A 20428-nucleotide genomic window follows, 5' to 3' on the forward strand; every position below is an offset into this window, starting at 1 on the left:
AGCAACTCGAACAAACCTATTCATAATCGAAGTTACACATTTTAATCGATCTTATCGCTTGCTTCAATTCCTAAAGAAAAAAAAATTTAATTATGTGAAAGCTGCTATGGATACACACATATTTCAATACATTTTAATTCTATTAGGCGCGATGAAAATCTGTCATACTTGTTTATAATTATATTGATGAATAATAATATATATGTCGGACATTGTGATTGACTAAATTAAAAAGTATTTCGTATTAATTGATATCAATGAAAAATGATGGAATTGGAAACAAATTATTGCTACGAAAATAAAGTAATCTTTACATTTGATTATAAACTTCTAACATTATTAATGTAATTTCAGACTTCATTATCACGTGCCATATTGTACTATTGTTACATTTTTAATTATTTTAATTTATTTGGTATTATAAAAAATCAAAGATATAGAAAACATTTTGATATTATAATAATTACAAATATGCGCAACAGAAATTACAATGAAAAAAGATTTTATTTTCTTAGTATAAATATAATTAATAATTAATAAATATAATTGCTATTTTATGTTATATATTTTCTTTAGTGTGCAATAACACATAAGAAATATATATGCACACACGTTATAGAGGATATTATTTTATATAATATGTATCATTTCGCTACAATTATATTATGTTAACAACTTGAAAGCATCAGAGATGCAAGCATTAAAAACAATTATTTACAGATAAAAATCATTAAAAAAAAATTTTTTTTTTATTCTTCTGTAAATATCATTTTTAATATTTTTTTTCTAAAAAGCAGTACACTTTGCTTGTGATAGGTGTTTACATAACATATATTAAAACAAAATTCATAAATAACACACCAAAGTTATATCAGCTTTTGATTTAACTGGTTTTGCAAAACAACTTTATAATCAGTATATTTAGGAATATTATTTTACCCTTTGAACTGTTTTCTGGATATCGACCGTTCATCAATAAATACTCTTATGTAACTATAGTCATTTATAAATCGAATACATTTCTTGATGCATTTAAGTTTTAAAATATCAATTAAGAAAGATATGATTTATAATTATGGTCAAAAATATTATCTCTAATATTTATATTGAGTCTTATAAAGGGATCAAGATGCAAATGTGTGTGTGTGTGTGTGTGTGTGTGTGTGTATTATCACACACACACAAAAAGAGCATAAAGTTTATAATTAGAGTAATATATATAATTTAATTAGAAATATTTTTGAATAATATTAAATATATAATATTAAATATATAATATTTTTCTAATTAATTAATTACTACACACTAATTTAATCTCTGAATAATTTGCTCGTGCCAATATATATTTATATTAATATTAATCTTTGGAACACGGCAGATATCGTCACCTGATACCAGAAGTCCCGAACTCAAGCCTGCTGTATCTCTAGAACTAGAAAAAATCATCAAGACGATCAGTGCACCTAAAAAAGGACTATTGACCTGTGACGAATCACCTGAGAATCTAGAACAAAGGTTTCAGGAAATCGGAGTAGATAATACCGAATCTACGAGACGTGCTTATCGAGAAATGTTATTATCGGCGGACAAGGTCGCTGCATGCGATGACTATACAAATTTTAGATCGCGGCAAAGACGTAACGCAACAAATTCCAAATATTAGTTTCATTCTCTTTCTCTCTCTCTCTCTCTCTCTCGAGCGCGCGCGCGCAATAGTATTCAAGAATTAAAACAACACACTTTAATTATTAGAAATTTATTTCTTCTTTCAAACTTACAAATATGATAAAGTAAAAATCAATTAATTTAACAGTCTTGCATGTTTTTAACTTCAGTCTCAATTCTCGCAATACATAAGCGGCGTGATTCTGCATCGTGAAACGATTCATCAGAGAACGTCGGAAGATGTGGAATTTGTCGAATTCCTGCGTCAAAGAAATATCATAGCCGGCGTGAAAGTTGATCGAGGTTTGGTGCCTCTTTTTGGTACAGAGGATGAGAAGACTACGCAAGGTTTGGATAACTTACAGGAGAAATGTGCTCGATACAAAGAAAAAGGCTGTCACTTTGCCAAGTGGAGATGTGTTTTTTCGATTTCGGAACGATGCCCCAGTCAACTAGCGATGATTACCAATGCAAATGTTCTTGCGAGGTGTTTGATCATGTTAATACATTTTTACAATTAACGTAGAATCACAAAAGCACATAAGAATTTGCTTGTAAAAAGTCTTTGCACAAGACAGAGTTCCATTGTATAATACAAAGTATTTTTAATTTTATACAGATTTGCCAGCATCTGCCAAAGCGCGCGCATGGTTCCCATAGTAGAACCAGAAATATTGAGCAATGGCGAATACGATATAGATCGGGCTTTGCAAGTTCATCAAGAAATGCTGTCCATCCTGTTTCGTACTTTGGAAAAATATCACGTGTACCTTGAGGGAATGGTTTTAAAGCCAGCGATGGTACTATCGGGTATAAAAAATGCAATAAAATACACGCCGCAGGTATCACCTAATTTATTTTAATAATATAAAGCGATTCGAATTGTAATTCTTCTCTAATATATTTTTATTAAATATGCTTGTTCACATAATGTTATTGCGATCATAGATTGTCGCCGAGTATACGCTGAAAGCATTACGAAGAACAGTACCCACGGCAGTTCCAGCAATTTTTTTTCTAAACGGCGGTCAAACTGACGAAGAAGCGGTGTTAAATCTGAACGCTATCAATGCATGTAATAATAAAAAACCATGGAGGCTCAGTTTTTGTTACGGACGTGCTCTACAGGTTTCCTTAAAAAAATTTATTTTATTCTTAATAAGATTTGTTATATTTTCTAATATCTATACATTTTTTGAAAAATGGAGACTACTCCAAAATGGTAAAGACAATTCCATAAATTTGACTTATCGTCTGCTTCGTTAGAATACGGCGATGAAAATTTGGAAAAACAATCCAGAAAACGTGGATAAGGCTCAAGCAATATTTCTTAAAAGAGCGCAATTATGCTCAGAAGCATCTTTGGGAAAGTTACGGATTGAAGAGAGCAAAATGATGTGTATTTGATCGTGAATTAAACAGATACATATTTAGTTTTCCCTTTTTGTATGTATTTACAGCATTCATAAAATTTTACAATCAAAAATTTTGATATAATACAGTATTTTAAATATTTGTTAGATAATTTTTTTGTTAAATAATATTTTAATAAATAAAAATGTGTAAAATTAATAATTTGAGCAAAATGTACATGATTTAGGTATATGAAAATTCTAACTTCCAAAATTTCCAAAAATCAGAATATATGATGTTTGACAATAAAATAAATTATTTAGCACATATGATGCTAAACGTAATGCTTAATGGAAATATCTTCCTTAATAGTTTTTTGTGTAAAGTGTAATTTTTATCAAATCTTGTGGGTATAAACTATAAATATCATCGTTCACATTCACTACTGTTAATTTATAATTTTGAACACATTGAATAGATTTATAATATAATATAAAAAACATCAGTAAGACGTTCACTCGATTAAAAAAAAAAGTTCTTATCACTTAACTGTTTTTACTGATAGATAAGGACCACACAAAGTGAATGGATCGAGCCCACTTTAGCAATCAACTATCACTCGCGATAAGAGAATCCGGTTAAGAGAAAGGATGGAGGCTCGTCTAACTGATTCTTATACGGCCACAAATGCTTCAACCTTTAATATCGCATTTAAAAAATTTCGTCACTTTAGGTAAATGTTAAGTAAGGTGCCCTTGACTGACCTCTAAAGTAACGGTTCTCAATTTAAGGCTCCCGTACGCGAACTTGCCTGTATTCAACTGGTCGATATGTCGTCATCTGTCCCCGGCGAATTGCTCCAATGCCCTCCTTCCTGGATAACTCTCACCACGTGGTATTACGCCAGTAACGTAACAGTCGTGTGCTGCAAAAAATATCGCTGTTTCCCAGTTAAAGAAAATTCGCTCGAACGATACTTTTTTACGTTCACGATCAATGAGATGAATGCTGTTATTTTTTAATAAATTTTTATAATAATAATAATAATAGAGTCACAAATATATCTATTAAATTATAATATATATTACGTATGCATCGTTTTGATATGTTATATTTTGTTTAATATTTTTACATTATGTACTTTTTTGTGTATAAATTTGTCAACTTGTTAGTACTTAATATTTTACAGACGTACGTATTACGTTCTTTGACCCTAGCCTTTAGTCACGTCACATGACGTAAGCCGTAAGCCGACCGGCTGATCTCTACCCGTTCTACCTTCAATGATGTAAAGTTGAGTACCCTCATGTACAGAGCTGTAAGAGCGCACGCGCGTGATAAACACACAATCAAACTTTGAAACCGACATCCGACGGCGGCTGGCGCAATCTTTCTCAGTCGTACTCCAACCATCGGGTGGATAATAACAGGCGCTCGCGCGACACAAATCGATTCTCATCCTTACAACTAGGTGAGTCCACGTGCTGCTTCACTTCCACGACAGAAAAATTCTCTATCCATGGGACGTACCTTACTCTACAAGTATCGATCGTCTCGCATTCGCATAGGTATCGCCTCGATGAATACCTAAAATTTTACGCACAATCTATCTATACCAACCTTTGACCTTGACTGACATTTCGTCGCCATCGTCGTCGTGCGCGACTTGTCCTATCGCTATTCAATGACATTAAGTATCAATCGCCTATATTATCTTCGAAATTCTTATGTTCTCCATCATGACTCCAAAATTTTGCTTGTTGCACGCGTCCCATCACTCATTACGTACGCAAGCGCGTAAGAATATAAGAGATATTTTTGCAACGTGAATGTCTCGACAAACGTAGTCGATTCTGAGCTTCAAGTTGAAGCAATTTTTCTAAAAAAAAAAAATAAAAAAAAAATGCTGCAATATAAAAAATTATATATTTTTAAATATATTTTAACCCAGTGATTAATAAATAACTTTATTATCACAAATGAATACAGATATCAATTTCGTATATTTATAAAATACAAATTAACTATAAACATTAGGTCAACTTGAATAGTCGAATACACTATATGTATTATTGATAATTATTATGTATTACAAGTATATATACAATATCTATGCGCCATTAGTAGTAATGTAGAAATATTTAATTTAAAACAAACTAAAGATAATAAAAAATTTATTTTCAGTTTGCTTTGAAATTAAATATATGCTCAGCGAATGAAATTTCAGCAATGCTAAAAATCAAAATGTAATAAAAGTCAATTGTCATCGAACGTTAAATTAGCATTAATTAATTTATCATGAGCAATTATAATTATGCTACAGCAATGTATAAAATTAGAAGAGCTATTTATAAACAGATATCATTTGTGCAATCGAATGATTAAGCGAACAAATGTGCGAAAACATATCAACAGTACATATGTATAGATGCAAATATTCATTGTCAATGTCACATACATTCTTTTAATTTATAACATAATTGGTCAAAATTATTTTTACCGTTTTTACTGTTTTTTGCCTAGTATAATTATATTTAAAAAAATACTCGCTTTTGCTTATATTGCAACAAATGTAATAAAATTGCAAAATTTAGAAAAAAAAACAAACTTATATTTAAAACGTGTTACAAAGACGCTCAGTTTAAATTCATTCTTCTACATATAGTGATAAAAAATCGATACATTTCTTCCTTTTCTGAAAGTTGTGAAAGTTTATTTCAAAGCCGTTTAATTATCACTGAGCTATTTCAAGTTTCACTAGAAAGTAGTTTATTTGATTATTTATTTTGACTTTCACCATGCACTCTTCTTCGATAACTGTGATATTTGCATAACGATAACTATCATAAAAATACAGTTGTTCTAAATATATCCTATTGCTATGCAAATCACATTCTGGCGAATTGCCAACTTCTATGTCTACGTTGCACATTTGTTTACCCGCTGATGATGTAATTTGTGTCCACGTATGTATATGTCGCTTAAGAAGAGGCTCCCAAATCCTTTTAATTTCAAAAGTTTATCATCACGTAGAATTCACAAATACAAAAATATTACACACCCACACATACCTTTATCCTAAGTTCAATATAGGATTAATTAATTCATTAATTAATTGCTTCATTAATTAATTAATTAGGATTAAGAATTCTTTCTAAGAAATAATTTTTCCAATGCGTAAATCTGTCAAAATCCAAAATTACTTTTTTCACTAAAATAACATTTTTTTTGTCCTAATCTTTATAATGAATTAAAATAATGCAAATCCCACCTGTCAATCTACATTCATTGTCTGTGAAGATTTTCGTGCGAATTTGATAGATAATGAGTCTCTACGCCAAATAACATGTAATTTTACCGGTACAGCATCATGTATTGACCGTCGAACAGACTCGTTTCGAACTGTGAAAAGTTACTAATAAGACAATTAATTAAATCGGTCCTTTCTTAAAGAAGCGATTATTTTAATTGACCCATCAAATCGATCTAATATATTTGTGATTACTAATATACATACATTATATAAAATGAGAGTAAATCCAGATATAGAATACATGCAGCAAATGTCTTTAATCTTTTTTCCCTTTTTATTTCTATTAAAATTCTTTTCTAACCATTTATTATAAATAATCACGAAACAATCTTTAAAATATAATCAAATTTACTAAAAACTACAAATGTCTATTTTTGTGTTTGTTTAATATTTGCAACCTTATCTACGTACATCTTGAAAAACTTATCTATACATTTAAATGCAAAATGTGCTATCTTAATAGAATCTAAATAAGTGTTGTGCAAATCTTGTTGTTTATAGCAAGAATAATCGATTCGTTTAATTTGGCATAGCAAATCATTTTACTACATCGCACCAGAATGTATAAAAATGATTCATGCAACTCATACCGTTATATCTTTAGGAGATTAAGAAGTTACTGATTACGTCCAAGTATCACCAGAAAACAATAATATTATCGCTTCACAAATGCAACTCACTGCTCACGGTTTTCCTTAATAAATTTATATCATAAAAAATATAAAAAAAATTTAAAAATTTGAAATTGAAATTTATATATGTATATGTATATATCTTAAAATTTTTTTTATACTTTTTATAGAAATTTAAGGAAAGTCGTGAGCAGTGAGTTGTTTGTGAAGCTTAATAGAATCTAAATAAGTGTTGTGCAAATCTTGTTGTTTATAGCAAGAATAATCGATTCGTTTAATTTGGCATAGCAAATCATTTTACTACATCGCACCATAATGCATGTGCGATGATTAGCTCAAATATGCACTGAGAAAAATCTCCAGAGAATAACGATCGGATTATCCTGTTAAAAAGTCACAAACAGATATTTCCGATTATTTACTCGTAGATTGGAATGTGCAGAAATGAACGGATAATCTGTTTAAAAAGGTGACTATCCGACAGATTATCCGTTTATTTCCGGATATTCCGATCTAAATAATCGAAAATATCCGTTTGTTACTTTTTAACGGGATAAATCTGATCGAAATTTTTCTCAGTGTGGTAAAAATGCTTAGCTCAAGTTCATGCAACTCATATCGTTATACCTTTAGAGATCAAGAGGTTACTGATTACGTCAAAGTATTACCGGAGAACGATGGTATTATCGCTTCACAAACAACTCACTGCTCACGACTTTCCTTAAATTTCTATAAAAAGTATAAAAAAAATTTTAAGATATATACATATACATATATAAATTTCAATTTCAAATTTTTAAATTTTTTTTATATTTTTTATGATATAAATCTATTAAGGAAAACCGTGAGCAGTGAGTTGCATTTGTGAAGCGATAATATTATTGTTTTCTGGTGATACTTGGACGTAATCAGTAACTTCTTAATCTCCTAAAGATATAACGGTATGAGTTGCATGAATCATTTTTATACATTCTGGTGCGATGTAGTCAAATTATTTGCTATGTCATATATGTTTGTATCTTTTAAATAAATAATCCGTTATTTATTATAATAGTCTGATTATTTTAGGCAATTTTTATTACTATTACACAATAAAGATAAAAATTGTTGTTTAGTAATCGGAATTTTTTGTCAAAAATTGACAAAGAATTTAATTATTTTTTCCAAAAAATAGTTTTTTTTTAATTTAATTGTTCCTTATTTAAGAGACGATCACTTGTATTTTTTCAATTTAATTTAAGAAAAAAAATTATTTATTTTATTCACACATCATACAAGAAATATTCATTTGCATATACATTTACAAAAATTATAAATTATAAATAAAATAAAACGCATTCAAAAATAATTTTTATTAAATAATTTTTATCAAAATTAAATAGAAATAGAATTATAGAAATGAGCAATAAGAGTCAAAATTCTCGTATATTTAGCTTACCATTCTTTCGTAACTCTCTTCGCGACGACAGCCGAATATACCCTCTTTTCTGCAGTTCTTGTATTTCTTCATAAATTTTTATCTTTAGTTGCGCGGCACGACTTACACTCTTAAAGTTTTTCAAAACTACCAAGAGCGAGTATGTTGTGCGGTGCTTTCTTACGTCTGTGTACAAATAATACCGTAAGATTCAACAATGTCAAGATTACCCCCATAATAACATACATAAAATAGCATATTAAATAATATGCTATATCCCAATCAGCAGACAGTGTTTTTTAAATGTTTTTTTAAATATTTATTCTTCATTATAACATTTTTTAAATATTTAAGACATTTAAAAAATATTATTTTCTGATTGGGATGCTTTGTTTGGAATATATGTGAAACAAGTTGTTAATTAAAACTTACAAACAGTATTAAGAGTAAAATAGTGAATGAAGCGATTGTAATGGGTTCAGGCTGCGATGTCAGCGTCTCAGGTTGCACGAGAATTCAGGATGGAGCAGGATGAGCACATTCATCGAAACGCGGAACGTCTGCGCGCGGAGAACGTCTGCGCGTGCTGCATTGCGGCTTGCGGCTAGCTCGCTCTCTCCTTCCCTGCCACGACGAACGCATTCCTCCGCCACCCTCGCGAATCCCACTTACCCTCTTCGTTTCCCTGTCTGGCGATCACGGGTACTGCACTGCAGCCAGGTACATGCACCCACCCCTCTCCCCGTATCTGCGCCAGCGTCGTCATTGCAGCAGGCGCTGCCCCTGCCGCCCCTGGTGCATCCCTGGTACACGAAGGAACTGAAGGAAGCGACAGTCGCGAAGAGACAGTTCGCTGAAGAACGTTGCGACGAGCGGGCGAGATGTAGTCGAACAGCCGCGCGGGGTCCTATCATCCCCCATGCCCCGGTGCGCTCATTCCTTTTCATCTTCACCTTCTTTTATTCCTATAAATCTTTTCTTCTCTCGTCGTGTATCGGTGTTATCGGATCAATTGTTATTATCATCACGCAATCTCGTTTCTTCGTGGCGGGAGCGCAAAGAATGCAAAGCTCGATCGCCGAATAAGAGAGCATTCTCCAATTGTGACGGTAGCACCACAGAGAGTTGCGACGACTATCCTTTATATAATTATATTAGCTTGTGTGAAAATGCATGCCTCTCGTTTATTATAGTCATCGTTATTCCATCGCGTACGTGTAACGTGCACGCGCATCCGATAAGCCGAATAAGCCGTCTCCGTCACTTCGATCATCCCGAGTCCTCGAAAAAAGTAAGAATCTAACTTGTGATTCTTGATCCAAGATTGCGTTTTTTTTTTTTTTTTTGTGATCGATAGCAAGTACTGAATTCAGAATTTCGACGCTTCAATCCAGAGATTATTATCAATCGCTTGTGTTATAGAACATCGACCCTAGCAGCACAAGATATCGTATGAATATTTTAGAATATTCTAGATATCGTACGAACATTCGTACAATATCGTGATATCGTGCGTATATTTCCAAAATGTCACAATATTTGTTCAATATCATGCGCTGTTAGGGGAATAATGTTAAATTTCTTTTGATTAACTGATGGACAATTAACAATTTTGAATTAACCGTAAATGTAATTTTTTATTTATCTATTAATGGGGACGAAAGACTGTAATTCTGCATTTTAGTGCTACAAGGGCCAATGTCCGAATTTGCAAATTATCTAAAATTTAAAATTCATTTTTTATATTTCTAAAACAGCGAGTAAATTTGTACGTAATTTGTGTTTTTTATATTTTAATTTAATTATTAATGTAATGTTGTGACTGATGTTTATGAAATTAATGAGTGATGAGTAAACGAGACCTACGTACACATTGGCCGTTTTTGCACAAAGGTTAAAATAAGATTGGCTTCTATACAATTATTATTTTTGAAAATGTATTCGTAGAAGGACATTGGCCCTTTTTAAAATAATAGTGGTTCTCATTCAGAGTTCATTAATGTATATAACTCGAATTTGGCAATTGTGGACATTGGCCCTTTTAGCACCAAGGTACAGAATTGTTGATGATTCTAATTCATTTTGTATGGATTATTTTAATTCCGGATTCATCTTAAGCAGGTTGCTATGCGAGTTTTGAAGATCACCAAAGGATTCACAATTTTCACTAATTTAAAATTAACTCAACGCGCAATTGTGTAATTGGTTAATAGAGTAATATGTTGGCATTGCAGAAAATGGTCGCGGAAACATACAGCAAGCTCGAACCCGAGCTGAAAGAGGAATTACGCACGATTGCTCAACAGATCGTGGCACCCGGTAAGGGTATTCTGGCCGCTGATGAGTCGACTACAACGATCGGCAAACGACTTCAAGATATCAATGTCGAAAACACTGAGGATAACCGCAAGGCTTACAGGCAACTACTCTTCACTTCAGCGAAAGTACGTTCATCCAGTCAATAGTTAATTAGGAAACAAAAATTTACTTGTGTAAATATTTAATTTATATTGCGTAAAATGAAATTTAATTGCATGTAGCTTTGCGATATTTTACTGAACATCTGTCAATTTCGCTCCATTTCGCTACAATGGAGAATATACATGCCGTGCTTGATAAATACGTTTAACGTTGTTGATTCTTCCTTTCAGGATGTCATAGGACAGCACATTTCCGGAGTGATCCTCTTCCACGAGACTCTTTATCAAAAGGCCGACGACGGTACGCCTTTCGTCGAGTTGCTGAAGCAACGCAACATCATCCCTGGTATTAAGGTCGACTGTGGCGTCGTTCCGCTCTTCGGCACGAATAACGAATGCACGACCCAGGGTCTCGACAATCTCCAGGCGCGTTGTGTCCAGTACAAAAAGGACGGATGCCAGTTTGCCAAGTGGCGATGCGTGTTGAAGATTACGAAGGACACCCCGAGCAAACTCGCCATCCTGGAGAACGCCAACGTGTTGGCACGTTACGCTTCCATTTGTCAGAGCGCTAGGATCGTGCCGATCGTAGAGCCAGAAATCCTTCCCGACGGTGACCACGATCTCGCCCGTTGTCAACAGGTCACGGAAGAGGTTCTCGCAGCCGTTTACAAGGTATCGCGAAAATCAGATTGCCATACAGATTGCTTCATCGTTATCACATAATGTACGCTAGGCTCTAACGCGCATTTACTGTTAGGCACTTTCGGATCATCACGTATACCTCGAAGGAACGTTGCTAAAGCCTAATATGGTGACGCCAGGCCAGAGCTGTCCGACGAGAGCGACTCCCCAGGAAATCGGTGCCGCTACAGTGACGGCGTTGTCACGTACCGTGCCACCAGCGGTACCTGGCATCACTTTCCTGAGCGGTGGTCAATCCGAGGAAGAGGCGTCGGTCAACCTTGACGCGATTAATAAGTTTCCGGGCAAGAAACCTTGGGCATTAACTTTCAGTTATGGACGCGCTCTTCAGGCTTCCGTACTTCGTGCTTGGCAAGGCAAGACGGACCAGGTCGCTGCCGGTCAAGAGGAGTTGCTTAAGAGAGCCAAAGTAAATACTAACAATAAGTCATTTTATTACATTAAATGATTTCATTTATTTTTATTGCATGTGTATAAACTTGAATTTGCTCCATCTTTTAGCTATTCTCCTTTTATTCACGTTTTACTTATCTTTTGCATACGTAGTAACTGTTATCACTTATCAACCTTTGACACCTCTGTTTTACTTTTCCAAGTCATTTACTATTCTAACATTTGTTGTAAATTATCTTTACACTTTTGTATACTCACAAGCAATTTGTTTTAGAGAAATAGTGCCTTGTAATTTTTTATATTTGACATTGTAATAGTCACACGAAGCACTGGAAGCATAGCTGCACTTCTTTTTTTTTGCATGTCTATGTAATGTGTGCTTGTTTAGGCAAACGGCGCAGCCTGCCAAGGCAAATACGTCACTGGTAGCATTTCTAGCAAAGCTGCTGACACCTCTCTCTACGTCAAATCTCACGCCTACTAAAAAATTGTTATACTTTCCGCGCAGTCCGTTTCTCGTGGCAGTAAGTATATAATAGTTGAACAATGTGTATGTACATGTACGTTAACTTTTTCTCATAGATCAATTCTTATCTTTAATCACTCGCCGTGATAAGCAACTTTTGTTTTCTTCATGAGACATGACAAGGATATAATCGAAGACATTACACTATTACAATTTGTAACACATTACAATCGTTATATTCTATGAGACAATATTATTTTACCAACTTTCTGAAAAAAACACACTCCTCAATTATAATAGTATCGAAAGTAAAAGTCTTTTGTTTTTCAACAGGCTAATAGCGACTCGGCACTTGGTAAATACGCGGGTGGCGTGGCCGGTGCTGCGGGAGACGCGGCTCTTTTCGTCGCCAATCACGCATATTAAGTTGACCCATAAATTCGGTGTACTGTTAGAAACATAAAATTAAACAACCGTTGGAAACACCTCGCAGGATCGTCATCGTCCCTTTCATTCAAGTCACGAAGAGAAAAGGGATTCCTTCGAGAATGCACACGAAGAGCATTGCAAGTTTCCAAGAAGATTGATTATGTTCTTGTCTTGCTTTAATATACATATTTTTAAGCAACTATTTCTTATGGATCTAATTGCTTGGGTTTTAATTAAATTTTAATCGATCAAATCTTTTACTGTCGATGAGTTTCTGTCGATCAAATATAATTTTAAATAATCCTACGTTACTTGTAATTCGATTTGCAAATCAAGTCAACAATTTGTAGATTACGTGCCAAATATGTTAAAATTTTACCGAAACATCCCACAAATGCTATATTGATATGAATGATATCATAACGACAAAAAATATCTATTTTAAATTTATTTTTTAGCCTGATCTACCGTTTCTTTTTATTTCTTGTCGATACTCTCGCCGCTGTTCCAAATTACATCAGCGATTAACTTGACGAGATTCAATTTTATTGGTATTAAATGATGGAGGTAAAAACCGAGACATCGAGAGAATACGAGCAGACTTTACGAAATTTGATATCATGTTATTATTATTTTGTAATAGTACGATATGCGAAAGCAGTTAGCAGATATATATCTATCTGCGCTCATATGATCAATATTAACGTTCGTGTATAAAATAAATAAAAGAGCGCAGAAAAATTAAGCAAATGCAAAATAAAGCAAATAATAAATGTTGTTTGTTAGCGACTGTATCGAGTATTGCAAAATCATGCTATATTGTACGTGTGTCATTTACTTATTATAATACTATACATATATGTATCTTGTATAGACACCTAATCTATTGAGAATTATCTCGTTATTACGTCGATATTATAATCTAAATATTTCCGTTGTAAACTAGGTCACCAAATACAACTGTGGAGGATAAAAAAAGACGTTGTATGATTTATTTTAGAACTTTTCTCTAAAATTTTCAAATCACTAAAGCTACAAATATAAATAAAAAGTAAGAATGATATATTAATAATAATCTCAGCATTATAAAATTTATTATTTTACTATACAAGGTGTCCCAAAAAGCTCGCATCCGCTCTTAAGATTTTTTTCTTGGAATGTTCCAAAGAATCCGCTCTTAAAAGAGGATGCGAGCTTTTTAGGACACCCTGTATATATTTATATAAAAATTATTAAGTAATTATAAATTATCAATAATAATAATAACAACAACAAAAACAACAACAACAATAATAATAACAACAACAACAACAACAATAATAATAATAATACTGACGTTCATCTTCATTAAATTTATCAATTTTTATACAAGATTTAACTGAATTTTTGTTATGCGCGGCGTATACAACAATTTAAAAGAAACATATTGATCGAACAATTATCTAGAATTAAGTGTAAAGAGTATCTAATTCACTTTCATCTATTTTATAGAGTTTGCAATTAAAATACAAAAAAATCAACAGATTTCTTATAATAAAAATTCTTATGTCATGGAAAAGAGAAAAGTTGAGTGCATAAGTCGATAAAGAAGCTCGTCTGCTCACAAAGTGAATGCTGCATGACGAATGCTAACACCAGCCACCAGCTAACACTAACACATAGCAGATAGTAGCTCGTATCCATACATCTCGTCGTATCTCGTATGTCGTTGAGCCGGTTGAACGCGTCTTCAAAGCAATATAACCTATAATTTCTACTACGACTTATATTACTATCATTAATAGAAAGTAATAATAAATATATAAACATATATGTTCCCTATGTACAGATTTCCATCTTCTAATATTCATTTTGTGTTTTTAAAGATGTTTTGTTATTTCCATCATGTGAAAACTAGAACAAGAACAGATACAAATAGAAAGGAACGGAGAATCTTTAACCTTATTTCTCATATTCTCTATTATTATCTATTAAAATTATATGAAATTATTGAAATTTTTATAACTGATTTTTTGTGCTCTAATGCTTATCGAGTGCATGTAAAAATAATAAAGAATATAAAATTCTTTGCCTTTGTCAACTAATATTTGTAATAACTATTTAAATTTCAAAAGTACAAGAAATATATAACTAATAAAAACATTCTGTATTCTTATAAATCCAAATAATATGATTCAACAGAAAGGAAAACTGATATAAATAGTTTCGTAGAAATAAATTAAATCTGTTGAGTTCACTTTATATAGCTGATTCTATGTGTTATAAAAATTTATAGTACTCAAGAATGGAAGAAGAACCAGAAATAATAGAACACTTCTTTGGAGTATATTTACTGTATTGTATGAATCCAAAATACAAAGGGAGAACCTATATAGGTTACACTGTGGATCCAAGACGCAGAATTAAACAACATAATGCTGGTAAGAACCATGGTGGAGCTTGGCAAACTAGTAAAAGAGGACCGTGGTAATTACATTTTATTTTTTTTTCATTTATATATATACATATATGTATGTATAAAATTTATATAATTGTATTTAGGAACATGGTCTTAATTGTCCATGGATTTCCTAACAGTACATCTGCACTTAGAGTAAGTTTACAACAGATTTCTATTTTTTTAAGAAAAATAAATTGATATTTTTCTAACACAAATTTATTTTAATAAGTAAACATTCTATTGTTTTAGTTTGAATGGGCTTGGCAACATCCTCATGTTAGTAGACGATTGAAGCACATACCTAAGAAGAAGGCATCACAGAAGATATTTGATTTCCGTTTGGTTGTCTTGTCTGAAATGTTGAAAATTGGACCTTGGTGTCGTCTACCTTTAACAGTACGATGGTTGGACTATGAGTTTTCCAAAAAATATTATGGACGCATATCTCCACCGTTACACATGCCCATATGCTATGGAAAAATTACCAGTTGTAAAGTTAAACAAAAAGCTAAAAAGGACAATATTTTACAAGAATCACACTTGCCAATGGAAAAGTCACCAATGTTCTGTTCTCTTTGCGACTCGAATGTGACGGAGGAAGATTCTATCACTTGTATAAAACCAAAATGCCTTTTAATTGTCCACTTAATCTGTTTAGCAAAAGAATTCTGCAAAGAAATGATTTTACCGATTGAGGGCACTTGTCCTGCGTGCAAGTCTAATGTTCTTTGGGGAGATCTTATAAGAAAAAAGAATGGCTGTTATCAAGATCTTAAAGAAATTAGTACTGATTTTTCTAGCGATGATGATATTTGAGCACTGTATTAAATAACAAATAATCTTATGTAATTGTAATTAAATATGAATTTTTTATCTTGTACCTTAAATCAGCAATCAAAATTATACTGTCACAAATTCATATCATCGAGGAACAGCTAAATTGTAATTATATGTACATATATAAGATATTAATTTTTATACTACATATGTATATGTGTATATATGCTACGTTTATCTAATATATATTATGTTTATAGTTCAATCTGTGATATATTTCAAATTTTTCTCTATTTCATAAATGATATAGTCTCATATATTGTAAATTTTCTTGTATAAGTTTTCTCTCTCCTTTTTCCTTCCTATAAATTTTTAAAAAATTTTGATAATGTTCTTTATATCATTACATAGATATTGATATCACGTTTAGCGACGTGAATCAATGTCAATTCTATTGATATGCGATGCAGGAAACGTTAACTGTTAAATAGATACACCAATCATTCCTATTCGGTGGACATTCGTTTAGTGTGTAATTAGCACACGCCATGCCAAACCGTTAGTAGAACTTGTACGTGATCAAATGATACCAATCGAAATACTTGAGGTTTATGCGTACGAAGAACAAACAAATGTGTCAAACGACAACGCATTTCCTTTTTTTCAGCCATAAACAGTATTGCAGATTAATTTATTTACATAGTATGTATGTACATACAAATCGAATATTGGCATAACTATATAAAACAATAAACAGCGAAAATTAAAGAATAAAAATTTTATTGTCAGTATTTAATCTTGTAAAAAAAAAATAAATAATTTATACATTTGTTTACGCAATTAGTTATATAAATAAAATATGAAAAATTCAAGTGGTGTGTCAAGGAATCAATGCAAGATTTTCACACTTATTTTCTTGAATTTCTCCAACAATTAACAAATGTTTCGATTCCCGCATTGGATCATTCTTAATATTATACGCCAGATTTTAACTCGCAATGTTTTTTCTTGTGATGTTGCACATTTTAATCTAGTCAATGTTAATGTTACATATAAATGCAGTCGTTCGCAAATGCGATTCTTACATCAGATTGAATTTTAATATTGTCGGTGTGATAAAATCAGTTGTGTATCGTATATTGTGTGTCTAGATGTGTGTAATAAAGTAATCGTATCGACTATGTTATAATTAGTAGTATTTTAAAGAGATTTTATATATATAAAGATGTATGTGCAATGTTAAACTAAATTATTTTACTAATAAATAAATAAATAAAATAAATAATCATTTTATGTTAACAATTAACATTGTCTATTAATGAACATAGCGCTTTCCGTCTCATTTATTGATTATACAGAACGAACGTTCTTCATAATTTCAAGCTTCCGCAGTATTAGTTATGAAAACCATCACTCTGTTTACTCTTGTTACATGTTTGAGCTGATTATTTCGAAAGTATGGTGTAAATCCAGTTCTATATTCCAATCCATTTCAATGAGCAGCGAAATGAACTAAAACAATATTGTCATTTTTATGGTATCTGGACTGGTTTTACAACACTTTCGAAAGATAAGCGATCAAATTGATTATTTATATAAAGTTCGATCGCGATTAAACGCTAATTTCACTGGACCAGAACCAATTGATAGTTACAATCACTTGAGATAAACGGAAAGCGGAAAGAAGCGATTTGCTACTAAGATCTTCACCCGTAGTAATCGGTGCGCATCCATTAACTCTACCGAAATTACGACGGATAACGGTACGCAACATCACTTAAAAAGCCTCTCACGCAAATTTGACGGACTCACGACTGAATTATCACATCACGCACGAGATTCTGTAATTTATGAATTTTTAAACATTTTTTTATACATTATTGTAAAATACGTCACATGGAATTTAATTTCTTCTATTTTCACAACAGGATCGAACAACCATATTTTTTTATATTGTTTAGTATATAAAATTTATCATTCAATACAGGTCAGTGCCATTAATAGCAATAAAATATAACCAGAAAACATTTTTCACAACAAAACACATCGACGTATATATATTTTGTGAATTTTATTAATTTAGACGTAGAGTCAAAGAAACATTTATAATTTCTCGTTATTTAAATCGAGCCAATTTCTTTGTGCTTTGAAATAATTATTTATAAGTATTTTCTTTACTTCGACATAATTCGTAAAAATGTAGTCGTTTATGAACACAAAGATGCGCGATTAGACCGAAGAATCTCTATTTTAAAAAATATCAGGTACAACCAAGTCGTCATCTCCGTACTCTTCATTGTACTCCTCGGCTCCGGGCGGCACGAAAATTCCGCCGAGTACACCCGAGAGATTTTCACCCAGCCCCATCGCCGAAGCTACCCCAAAGACCAATCTCATCATCAACAGCCGCATAAAATTTACCACGTTGGTTTCCTTGCTCTGCAGCGATAGCTGCGTCGTTTTCTTCGATCTGCTATCTGCATATCGAATCTGCGAATTACGAGATACTTTTCAGAATATTCAAAGAGTGTAATTAAACGTTCCGAAGTGAGGAAGAGGTAAAAGTTAAAGATAATTCAAAATTATAGTATCAAATAGTTCGAGATTCATGCCTGTCGACTGTCGACAGTAAACACAATAATAAAATGTTGATTTTTAAACACACTATTGATTAGCGTTCATATGACTCGATGTAAGAGGGCAATTCGAAGATGAATCGAATTCAAAAGCAAGGAAAAAAAAGTGCGTACTTACGCTCGTGCAAATGAGCAAAACTCCTAACAATATTATTCGCGATCTCATGGTGCGCTTGTCGATGAGCGCGATATTGACTTCCGGCGACGAAGAAGTCGACCGGCCGTGCGAGAGCTCGGTGGCGATCGGCGTTTATCCAGGAAAACGACGGCGACGTCGCGATATTTGCATACGAACGAAGCATCCGCACCACGCGACGAACGATCTATCGCGATACGTTCGCCGAACAGAACTGAGGAAAATCGAACGAACGGCTAGGAGGCTCTTCGGTTCCACCACGACGACAACGACGACGACGACGACAACGTGCGCGGCGCGCCGTACACACGTCGCTTCGAGAAGCGAAGCGAAGAAAAGAAAAGAGAAGAGAAGCGAAGCGCGCGGGCTGCGGCATAGTCGAAACGCACGATCGGCGCGATGACCCGCTCCCCCGACCGAGCAAGCGAAATCGACGCGCCGATATACACACCAACTACGAGATCCCAGAACCTAAGTTATTCTACCGATAACGGTACACCACGAAAAAAAAGGCATCCAGGCCAGTCTCGCCGCGGCTCTCGGCTTCGTGTGTTTCGCGCGCGCCTCGTGCGCCATAAGGTTGGACGCCAGTCATTGGACCGCTTCAGTTCGCCTCGCGCACGTCGTCACATCGCGATGTCCGACATGAGCGTTTATTGCTACATCACGGCGTTTTCACGCTAGATCTGAGCAAATATCATTATCTAGCGCAATCATGCTCAAATTTTAACATCTTGGTTGTTTAGCGAGATTCTAGGAAATACTTATACCTCGAAACGTATTAGTAGAGGCTTCCCATATCCGAAATAATAGGAAGACAAAATCGTTCGGATAATAGAACAAACACATATCAAATTTCATTTATTCAAACAGAAACTTAAATTTTTAACAAAAAAAATTTCATGCATTCAAAAAAAACTCAAATTCTTTACGTAAAGAAAACAAAATTTATTTCACAATATGTTTTAACATTCGGATAGTAGATCGTTCGGATATTAAATATTCGAATAATGGAACTTCGGATATTAAGTATTCGGATGATGGAACTTCGGATATGGGAGGCTCTACTGTATTATATTAGTGACTGTGGCAATTTTTTCCTCTTTTAACTAAATCGGAAAATTATTTCATAAAAGATTATTATTTTTACTTTTATTGGCAAGGCTATAGCAAAATTTGATTATTGTTTCAGTTAGAACTGAGAAAATTTATTTATTAATTTACAGGATATGAATTACTGGCAGATACAATTGTATTACAATTTTTGAAAAATGAAAAAAACTGTCTATAACAAAAAATTTGTGCCGCAAACTTTTTTTTATAAACAGCTTTTGACGTCAGCTCTTTCCAACGATGTACAATTCGTCACAGAATTTACCATTCTTCATTTTTACAATTCGTACTGATATGATGTTAGTAATAATAACCTCGTGTTTATAGTTTTACTACCAATTAAATTGTAAATTACCGAAAAATTGTTACTATAAATTATGATAATTTCAAATATTGATATATTAAAATATCAACCCAAGAAAAAATTTGTTATATATAATTATATACAAAATATGTCCAAATATAAGTATACTAGTATACTTTGGTATACTCTAACCAGAATAACGTCAAAAAGGGTCAAGACTTCTGCATTC

At 32.9% G+C, this 20428-nt stretch overlaps 4 protein-coding genes and 1 long non-coding RNA gene across 8 annotated transcripts; 3 read left to right on the top strand and 2 right to left on the bottom strand.

Moving 5' to 3' along the window:
* Nucleotides 1-1324: 1324 nt before the first annotated feature.
* LOC105198405 (fructose-bisphosphate aldolase) lies at nt 1325-3161 on the top strand (the record flags this gene model as incomplete). Its single annotated transcript, XM_011165105.3, has 5 exons — nt 1325-1591; nt 1836-2152; nt 2285-2507; nt 2614-2793; nt 2932-3161. Coding segments are annotated over 5 exons (1128 nt in total), but the record flags the coding sequence as incomplete, so codon positions are not given.
* Nucleotides 3162-3995: 834 nt separating this feature from the next.
* LOC113004140 lies at nt 3996-9017 on the bottom strand. Its single transcript, XR_005574209.1, has 3 exons — nt 8813-9017; nt 8402-8566; nt 3996-4924 (listed from the first exon to the last, which is right to left on the bottom strand). It is a non-coding gene; the product is annotated as an uncharacterized LOC113004140 (long non-coding RNA).
* LOC105198376 (fructose-bisphosphate aldolase) lies at nt 4332-13771 on the top strand. Of its 3 annotated transcripts, none has more exons than XM_011165080.3 (6): nt 4332-4489; nt 10615-10824; nt 11032-11475; nt 11561-11914; nt 12287-12422; nt 12698-13771. In XM_011165080.3, the coding sequence occupies exons 2-5, from the start codon at nt 10618-10620 to the stop codon at nt 12380-12382; spliced, it is 1101 nt and encodes a 366-aa protein (XP_011163382.1). In that variant the 5' UTR covers nt 4332-4489; nt 10615-10617; the 3' UTR covers nt 12383-12422; nt 12698-13771. The 3 variants fall into 3 exon arrangements, with proteins under 3 accessions (XP_011163382.1, XP_011163369.1, XP_011163375.1); XM_011165067.3 differs by lacking the exon at nt 4332-4489 and adding an exon at nt 9242-9671; XM_011165073.3 differs by lacking the exons at nt 4332-4489; nt 12287-12422 and adding an exon at nt 9242-9671.
* Nucleotides 13772-13922: 151 nt separating this feature from the next.
* LOC105198368 (structure-specific endonuclease subunit slx1) lies at nt 13923-16273 on the top strand. 2 transcript variants are annotated; one of them, XM_039446303.1, is made up of 4 exons: nt 13923-14995; nt 15069-15259; nt 15335-15386; nt 15483-16273. In XM_039446303.1, exons 2-4 carry the CDS (start codon nt 15078-15080, stop codon nt 16047-16049), a joined length of 801 nt encoding a protein of 266 aa, XP_039302237.1. In that variant the 5' UTR covers nt 13923-14995; nt 15069-15077; the 3' UTR covers nt 16050-16273. The 2 variants fall into 2 exon arrangements, with proteins under 2 accessions (XP_039302237.1, XP_011163360.2); XM_011165058.3 differs by having other exon boundaries at nt 13923-14580.
* Nucleotides 16274-18066: 1793 nt separating this feature from the next.
* Nucleotides 18067-19414, bottom strand: LOC105198360 (hypothetical protein). The gene is made up of 2 exons (XM_011165052.3): nt 18765-19414; nt 18067-18500 (listed from the first exon to the last, which is right to left on the bottom strand). The coding sequence occupies exons 1-2, from the start codon at nt 18810-18812 to the stop codon at nt 18261-18263; spliced, it is 288 nt and encodes a 95-aa protein (XP_011163354.1). The 5' UTR covers nt 18813-19414; the 3' UTR covers nt 18067-18260.
* Between the last annotated feature and the right edge of the window lie 1014 nt (nt 19415-20428).

This window comes from Solenopsis invicta, chromosome 2 (assembly GCF_016802725.1).
Source record: "Solenopsis invicta isolate M01_SB chromosome 2, UNIL_Sinv_3.0, whole genome shotgun sequence".
In the NCBI taxonomy this organism is placed as follows: domain Eukaryota; kingdom Metazoa; phylum Arthropoda; class Insecta; order Hymenoptera; family Formicidae; genus Solenopsis; species Solenopsis invicta.